At 29.3% G+C, this 9,702-nt stretch overlaps 2 protein-coding genes across 3 annotated transcripts in view; both read left to right on the forward strand.

The window, feature by feature from the left end:
* The window catches only part of LOC122718776 (LON peptidase N-terminal domain and RING finger protein 3), a 66,743-nt gene extending 63,466 nt beyond the window's left edge, over positions 1–3,277 (forward strand). For both annotated transcript variants that reach the window (XM_043944096.1, XM_043944097.1), the window contains 2 exons: positions 257–464; positions 1,376–3,277. In XM_043944096.1, coding sequence (XP_043800031.1) covers positions 257–464; positions 1,376–1,732 — 565 coding nt within the window. In that variant the 3' untranslated portion in view covers positions 1,733–3,277. The remainder of the gene's footprint in view (positions 1–256; positions 465–1,375) is intronic.
* A 2,726-nt stretch (positions 3,278–6,003) lies between these two features.
* On the forward strand, positions 6,004–8,438 carry LOC122718856 (putative leucine-rich repeat-containing protein DDB_G0290503). The gene is made up of 5 exons (XM_043944233.1): positions 6,004–6,111; positions 6,171–6,291; positions 6,661–6,809; positions 6,874–7,014; positions 7,089–8,438. The coding sequence occupies exons 1-5, from the start codon at positions 6,022–6,024 to the stop codon at positions 8,382–8,384; spliced, it is 1,797 nt and encodes a 598-aa protein (XP_043800168.1). The 5' UTR covers positions 6,004–6,021; the 3' UTR covers positions 8,385–8,438.
* Positions 8,439–9,702: the final 1,264 nt, after the last annotated feature.

Raw genomic sequence — 9,702 nt, forward strand, 5'->3', positions numbered from 1 at the left:
GTTTTCATTAACGAAGATGTTGAAATTATTCGATCGTGAATCATCGTCTGTGTATTTCGTACGAAGACAATAATTTATAACGACCGCTAATGCTCTCGAAATATCTTTCCACATTCCTAAATGTTAAAAAATTCAGTTTTAGTAACGATTTCTGGAATAATCATTTAAATTAAAAAAAAATAATAAGATATTGTTAAATAAAAAAGGAAAAGAGAAAAACAAAAATAAAATTATTCAATATTTTTGTTTATACTAGATATGCGGAATATGGAACCATGCTTGAGATTCGAGATAGAGTGTTGCTAAAAGATGGCTGCAGCATTTTGAGTACAGTTGGTGGAAGAAGATTCAGAGTTCTCTCTGGAGGGGAAAAGGATGGTTATGATACAGCTCAAGTAGAGTTCCTCAGGGATACGATGGTTCAGGATGATCAACTGTTGAATCTTCTAGAGTTGCACGACAAGGTAAGATGTCAATGATATTTAAATATTATATACTTTGTATTCATTGATAAGATATTTCGATGAGATATAGCGACGCACTTTCATTTGTATGATGCTTTGGATATAAAACACATAATGGCACAATATTATTTATACGATGCTATTGACAAAATATCTCGTGTGTTTTTTTTTCTTTTATTAATCTTAACTTCTTCTATACGATTGTCGATTTTAGTCGATAGCCATCGAATGAGTACACTGCACATCATGCAATATACATGATTGATAATCGACTTTTCGATCGATCGACTTTATGACTAATTGACTTCAGCATGCAATGTTTAGTATACTTGCGCAGCGCAGCAGAATCGAAGAGGTTAGAAAATGAAATCTTGATAAATTCGTGTAATTTTTAAATTTGCTAATGATAATTTAAAGTTTGTTATACTTTCAAAAACAAATCTATATTTTTATGTGAAATAATATTTAATTACTGTAAATATACATACGATTATTAGAAATTAAAAATTTGAAATTTTTGGAAATTGCATTGCAAGATATTTCGTCGTTTGTGATCAAACTTTTAATTAATTGTTATTTGTGTTATTATCAATGTTAAAATATAATATGTTTATTAGTAAATTAACGATCTTCATCATGTGATGCTTGTTTAAATTTTACATTTTGCAATTTTTGCCTAAAATTATTATTACTTTTTCTCCTATCTTTTTTTTTAATTTACCATCGATTAATTATACAAATTTCGCATGAATATTACTATTTCTAAATAAGGATTCTCTCTTCTTAAATCTTTTTACTATCAATCATTTATTCACACCGCTCGACTAAATTTTATATTTTATAATCTTTCATATTATTCCTTTACCAATTCACCAATTGCACAAATACACGATAAAAATTACTATTCCCAGGTAAGGACGAAAGGCAGAAGATGGTGGGATACGGTATCGTTATCTCAGCAATTGGAAATCCAGCGAGTATTCGGTCGAATGCCAGACACGGAGGAGGATTGGCCACGTTTACCTGATGGCCCATCGTGGACATGGTGGTTATTAGCTATATTGCCGCTTGGCCCACAGTTGCAAGTGGGAATTGTGGGCACCACAAGCCTAGAGAAGAGATTAAGAGCCATTGAGAAGACTCTGGATCACATGGAGCAGAGGCAATTGACCGTGGCTCCTGCCACTTCCGAGGAAACGACTACTTCCTCCAGTATATGCCGTGACGAAGGTGGTTTAACGGATACCACGGTCTCGTTGGTCCAGTAAAAGAAGAAACAAAGAAGAAATATAGAAGAACGAGAATATCCTTTAGAGGATATACGTTTAGATTTTGATTTCGCTACGAGATGGCGATTCGATGGGGATTTCATTCGATGTACAAAGTACTTGGAGAATAGCTTATCGAAGATTAACTACTTTTTACTCGATATTTAATATAAACGCAATTATATCCGAAAGTGAGGCGAGGGATATTTGTAGCCCGGTTCATCCATTTTTCTCCGTATATTTAACTTAACCGTTAGTTACGTTTTAATTCGAGTACCGAAATTTCTATTTCTCTCTTTATTGGTACTCGTTAAACTTACCACACCCGATCGCCTTATTGACGGAACGATAATGGTGCGATAATTAGCATTTAATAATTTTGAGCGTCGAGATTGATTCTAAGCGAATTATAATATATTACATATACAGCAATATTACATTGTATCGTTACAAAATTAATCAATATTGATCGATCGTTTTATATTCAAAAATGGAGAGATTTGTTTAGAATATTAACTTGAGATTGACGAAAAATTTTAACCGATCACCAATGAATCGATCAAAAGAAGTGAACAGTTGATTTTCAACAATGAACTATAATATATAGCAATATTACTATTTATTGTAAAATTAATATATATATATATATATCGATCGAGTATCAAATATATATATTTTATATTCGAAATTTATTGAATATCGAAAATTATAAACCAAACATCGATGAATCGAAAAACTAGACGACCGATTTTTAGGTGAATTATAAGAGATATACGTATAATATAATATTATTGTATACTTGTACCGTTAAACAAAATTGACTTAATATAAATCGATCGATCGTCAAACTGTACATTTTATATTCGAAAAATATTTATGTTTAGGAACTTATTGATGTTGAAATCGATGAATTCGACCAAAAGAAGTAAACGATAGAGCAACATATCGAAGTAATAAAAAAATGCGGATATCGTTTACCTCGGTAAGGCGTGACGGTATTATTCGCGCTATTGCAATATGCAAATCTGTTCTTCCAGATAATATTATATATATGTATCTATATGTATACACATTTATGTATACACGTATATGAGCATATTATACGTTGCAATCAGAGGTACGCGCGTCGTTGTCGTCGTCGTCGTTTACGCTTATGTTGTTCGTACCCGACGAGAAAACTTTTTATCTTCGATACAAATCACGCGGATATATACTCATTAACGATGGTACAATTATTAGAACGAGGAACGAGACTTAATCTATGTGGTGTAATTCGTCGTGGGTGTGCTGAGTACAAAACTTTGAGTACACGCGATTAGAAAAAACGTATTTAGATTTGTCGCGCGTGGAACCAGTTTTAGCTCATTCGAATAATCCATAATCGGGATATGAAAATTGTCCAATTGTTTCATTTTCAATTTTCTTTTATCCATTGACATTTATATACAATTGTAATTGATTCGAGAGATTCAAATTTAAGATTTTTAAGATTAATTTGTGTAAAAAATTGTGTAATTTTGGCATTTTGTGTGAATGTTGAATGAATTAATGTAAATTACATTCTTTGAAAATTCTTGACAAATTAATTAAGTAACCATTTCAATGGATATTAATATTAACTTAATTGATTTGTCAATTGGAAATTTAAACCATAAAAAAATTCTTGAATTGCATAAGTCATTTATAGATATAATGTAATTTATACTTGAGATATAATGTAATTTATATTATAGATATAATGTATTTATACTTGATTGAACTTTTTTTGAATGGTATATTCTTTTCTTGCTTGTATTCGCATTAAGAGGGTTTGATCGATATTTTCTTTTTGGAACAATTTTACATATCCCATGGAATATACCGAGATAGATCAATAAATATAGCGATTGAGTTAGATCTAGGAAACGTTATAATTCGAAGAAAACGAGAAATTTTAGGTGGAACGTTCTATTTTCACTCAGCTTCTCGTAACGAGCCATAATTGTTGGAGAGAAATTTACAACGACCAGTTTACGTGGAAAGAAAAAAAGGTGTTGATGGTGGCACGAAACTCAATTTTTTATACTATCTGGCCTGTATTCAGAACGCTCTAGTAGAACAAACTATACTCCTTTACTTTCCGTATAAAAAAAATGATCTTTATAATAATAACAACACGAAATTCTTATTAACTATATTTCTTCCTTAAATATCTCATCATTGATGTTTAACATAAATTATAATTTATATTTATAAAATCTGTCGGAAAATATTTTAAATTCTAAGGAAAAAAAGAAAAAAAAAGAAAAAAAAGAAAGAAAAAAATGATATTATAAGCAATCGTTGAGAGAATTGATAATTAATTCTTAATCAAAATTAGCGATTTAACGTTGATAATTATAATCTATACTCGTTGAGTAAAATCGTATTTGCGTCCAAACTGAAATTATTCTTGTCGTTAATCGAAAAGGAATATATTAAAAAAAAAAAAAATTATATTTGCTATTAATTTAAAAAAAAAAAAAAAAAGAAAGAAAACGTCGTTTTCAAACGCTCGTGAAACAAAAGGTGTATCGTTTAGTGATAATACAGTGTTATGAATACGAGCCTTTAAGTTTATTCCGTCGCTCATAAGACTTCTCGACTACGGTAGCGTATAGTAATTTATTTTCATGCGATTTTTTAAACGATCATTCGAAAGATACATAACGATCATGTCAGAAGAGCTAGGGAACGTCATATCAATCATGCAATCAAACGTTATAAAGAATGAAAAATTAGAGAAAGATAGATGAAAATAAAAGGAAAGAAAAGAACCATACGCGTCTGTTGTCCATGATATAATTGATCATTATTATTGTTATCGTGAATCACTATTATTACTATTATGATTATTCTAATTATTATTAAAAATTAAGAGGAATTACTATTACTATAAAGTGAGTACACCACTAATTAGCTTTTAGCATCGTCGATATTCTATTATAATTATATTGAAGGCGATAAACGACAATTGATTATGAATTGGAATTTATTCAAATACAAGCATACACTTGTACGTATATATACGTATTTCCAATTCTCTCAAGTGTGTGTAGTATGATAAGGAAGAGGAATACGAGGAAAAGAATACACTTTTTTCATCGTACGTTTTTCTAATTGATATAATAATAATAATAATAATAATAACGTTTTGTCTTCAAGAGAAATAAATAGGGGCATAGATGATACGTGTCCCTGGTATCTTTAAAATTTATATTCTCTTCTCTAGACTTTTATGAAGTTGTGAATCATGCATTGTGATATTACCGTATAGCCTACCTATTGTATATTGTTATTACATAATATTACAAAATAGTATGTAATGTCACGCAACTTTCCATTTTTACTTCAACATTTCTATATTTATCTTCATCTCTTCATATGGAATTATTGTAATAAAAATATCAATGAAACCAAACAACATTTTGCACTTCGTTCTATCTTGGCCTGACTCTGTTTCATTATAGATTTAATCATTCATAAAATTTCTTTTTTATATTTTCTTTGAAAAATAAGAAAAAGTTTGTTAATAGTTTTTCAGATTTCGATCAATTGGATTTTTATCTGTGGAAAAAATTTTAAAATATTGTTCATCTTGACAACACGAGAGAATATGACGTAATGATTGCAGCATATGTACCCATAATTCAGCCGGAAATAAAAAATAGAAATACATAATTCCTGAAGAAAACTATTAAATATTGCGTTAATGCAAATAGTTAGTATATCACATATTATTAACATTTCATTTTGGTGTTTGTAAGTAATGTCTATTTATTTTTTGTATTCTTCGTATATTTTTCAATTTTTATACATACTCTCGTATATTTCTGAAGAAATTTAATTATGCATCAGTGTGAATGGTTATCATTCCGATCACAATCTTTTATTATGACGCATGTGAATAAAAAATTTACTTTCTCAATTTTTCGTATATGTTATTTTGATACATTGTTTACATGTATATATATATTGAGAAGATTACTACATCAATGTGAATAGTCATCATTTCGATCACACCATTTTTCATTTTTATATATATAAATAAAAATAACTATTTATTTTCTATATTCTTTATATATTTCCGTCACATTGTAAATGTAAATGTATATTTATACAAATTAAAAAACTAAAAAAAAAAAAAAAACTAGATTGGTTAGATTTCGATTTTATCGTGATTGGTAATCGCGAAGTTGCACCATACATCGATTATGGTGCAAGTTCAGGTGGAATGCGGAGGTTTCACGGATTTGGATCATACATCGAGTATGAGCGGTAAGCTCGAATACCTGGAAAAGTATTCGGTAGCACCTTCTCCCAGCAGAGATTATTACGGTTTGAAAGTGTTCGACGATCAGGTGCTGACGAATAGATCGCGCCCTCGCGATTCTGCCTCGTAACTTCGTTACTTTTACAGGTGATACTCTATCTCTGGCGAATCTCGCACGGTCCCCATAAAACACCGATTGTACAAACCTCCTGTTTCGCAGATTTCAAGCAAGATCATCAACTGCAGGACGAGATACAACGTATCTTCGGTAGAAAATCGATTTTCAATAACCTCTCTCGCGATACTTACGACATTATAAAACCTACGATAACGTTTATTCGATGTTTTTTTAATTATTCGCTATTTCGTACGTTTTTTCATTGATATTTAATAACGTTTTCGTCAATCGTCTTTTATTTTTTTTTCTTTTTAGTACAGGAATTATTTTGATTGTTTCTTTATCATATTTTGATATGATATTTTTAATGCTTGTCGAATGCTTACATCGAATTGTGAAATATTATTAAATTAAAAATTATTAAATTAATTTTAGCATAAAATATTTTTGCAAATTTTTAAATCATTTAATTTTATAAATCATATTTTTTAAATTTATACATCATTACAATTTTCATAGGTGAATATTTTTTAAAACACGTGAGAAATATAACTTCTGGAAGGAATACGTTACTCACCTTGCCAAAGTGTCTGATCAATAAATTGATTAAATATCTCACCGTAAAAGATATCATCAAATTAACATCACTTTCGCACATCTCTAAAGAGGTAACATAAATTTAATATCTAAATTCATTTTCATCCACTTTTTCACTTTTTTTTTAATACTTAGATCTTTGATGATAATTTCGTGTGGGAAGCATTGTACAAGAAGTACAATCCGTTAAAAAAATACAAGTACGAAAATTTATATATTCCGTGCAATTGGAAACAACTATTTCAATTAGAGCAAGTAGAAATTTTCGAGCAAAAAGTAATTTCACTATAGTAATAAAAATAATTTCATTCATTGACATCGCTCATTGACACAAACATCGGCCCTTTCAGATGAATCGTCCTCGTACAACAGCGAGACAGAAGTCGGTTAATTCAAAAATCGAAACTACTATGAAAGGAAATCCAAAAATAGAGAATTTGGCGAAAGCAAACACAAAAATAGAAAACTCCATAAAAGTTTCCACTTCGAATACGAAAATAACGTCAAAGTTTGCTCCATTGGAAAATCAAATTGCAAAGAAGGACACTAATCGTAAAAAGAATATCAATACTCTTTCGAGAAAATTGTCCGATAATTATCTCAATGAACCTACGATCGAAAAAGAAAAAGTGACTTCAGAAAAGAAAACACCTATCATTAAGTCTTTACAGACTATCGGCCAGAAGAATATAAAAATTCTAAGAGATCAGTCGATAATTAATAAACTCGAGTCTAAACGTGAAACAGATAACAAAGATCTGATTAGTAATAAAACTAGCGAGATAAAAATGAATAAATTTCAGAATAAAGTAAAGAAAATCGACACGAAGACTAGCAACGTGAGTATCAAAATGATGGATGATAAGGTTAATAATACAAAGCCAAAAAGTACACCTACACCGAAAATTAAAACTAATGAGAAATCAGTGACACCGAAACTTAAATCGAAAGGCAAAACGAAAAAAATTGGACAAAGCAAGTCCACGATTTTGAGTACAACCTCGGATCTGTTAATCGATAATTCTGCCGTAAAGGACGATAGCTTTGATCTGGCTGATTTGATCGAGGCAAGCTTGAAAAGTATTCGTAGCCCTAGAAGTATGTTCGATTACAACTTTAGTTGCATCGATAAGCCGAAATCTTGTGGCGGCGACACTCTCGCGCAAGAGATCAGTCGAAAGATGTCGGATCATCCGAGGGCGCCGAAGAGCGGTCATGCCAACAAAGCTGCTCTCGATCGATTATCGGAAAAATCTGAACCTCTTACCGCGAAATCGGTCGATTCTGTTAATAAGATTGAACGGGCGCGTGCAATTGCCACACCGAGATATTTAAAAGGGTTAAGTGCAGATTTGAAAAAATCGATAGAGTTGAGTAAAAGTAGGGGTATTATGTCATTAGATGAGAAAGTATTGGATCAATTCGAAAAATATACTTATAATAAATATTCGACACCGAGTATACAGGATGATATAGAACAAAAAAAGTTTACTCCTCGAAAAGAAATGGACAAGATAAACATTTTACGTTCACTGGGAACGAAAAATTTTCATAGCAAAAATCTCAGTTCTAACGCAATGAATGAGATAAATCGGTACGACGCAAAAAAAAGCATGACAATGAACAACATATATAAATATTTATGAATGAGTAAAACCGTTCTCGAGTATATTTTTTAAATTATAATAATCGCGTATATTTTTGATATTAATTTAAATATTAATATGATCATTGTATATGTCGGAGAAATATTTTTGTAACATGTCTAACATATTTAATAATATTGATAATGTATTATACAAAACACAGATTAAGAAACTGAGCGAAGTAATTTGTGTAAGTTTTTTTATAAAATAAAATAAAAAAATTCACAGAGAAGTCATTATTTTTTTATTTTTTAAAAATATTTTGTCTAAAAGATATCTTGAAAGTCAATCGGATATCAGAGTTTGTTTTCAACGTATATATTTCACAAAGAATGGACAAGAAGAACAAATAGTAAAAAGGATAGAGATAAGGTACAAATATTGAAATCAGCGCCATCTCTAGAGTGTCGCAAATCAAACTCATAAAGATAGAAGAAAAAGAATGACAGAAATAACTTGTAAGAAAAAGATAAATAGAATAAAATTCGCTATAGACGCCATCTTTTAAATGCTAAAGATAGTCTTATAATTCTCACGAATTATTTTTCTCTAGATATTTAATTTTTACATCTATCTATCTTATCGATATCTTTCTAATATTTATTAATCTTTCTTTATAAGTTTTATTTGCAACGTATAATTATAGACGAAATACAAGATTTTAATTGAATATATTTTCAATATTTCTTTTTGAAAATTTCATTTTTAATATAAAAAAAATATAAATATTATATTCTCAATCGGAATGACAAGATAATATGTTCAAGACAATAACTTATGTTAAATATAATATATTTTAATATACAATATATTGATACTGAAAATACAATATTTTATATCTACCTATAAGATATTTTATAGTAGAATATTTGTTCTATTTTTTATTTATAATATAATTTTATATTAAATTTTAATATAAAATTATATTATACATAATATAAATTAATATAAAATTGGTAATATTGAGAATTATAATATTATATATCATTATATTATATCAATAAATTATTAATAAAATAAAAATTATAAAACTTAAATATTTCATATTAAATATTCGTTCGAAATCTATAAATATTTGTGCCATTATCGACATTGGTACACACGACTTTGCCCGCAGAGTTACGATCGCTGGGTAGGGAGAGGCAGTTACGCTTCGACTGCCATACCGTTTAGACGCATTGGAGCTATACGCGTTTTATTTCGCATATAATTTGTGCATTAAATTGTGCACGAATTTCGAGTTTAAAATATTTATTTTTTAGTCATAAATATTTGAAATACTTGTGTTTTATTTACGAGTGTTTTTAATTCGCATACT

This window comes from Apis laboriosa, unplaced genomic scaffold, assembly GCF_014066325.1.
Source record: "Apis laboriosa isolate Shangri-la unplaced genomic scaffold, ASM1406632v1 scaffold68_cov148, whole genome shotgun sequence".
NCBI classification, from domain to species: Eukaryota; Metazoa; Arthropoda; class Insecta; order Hymenoptera; family Apidae; genus Apis; species Apis laboriosa.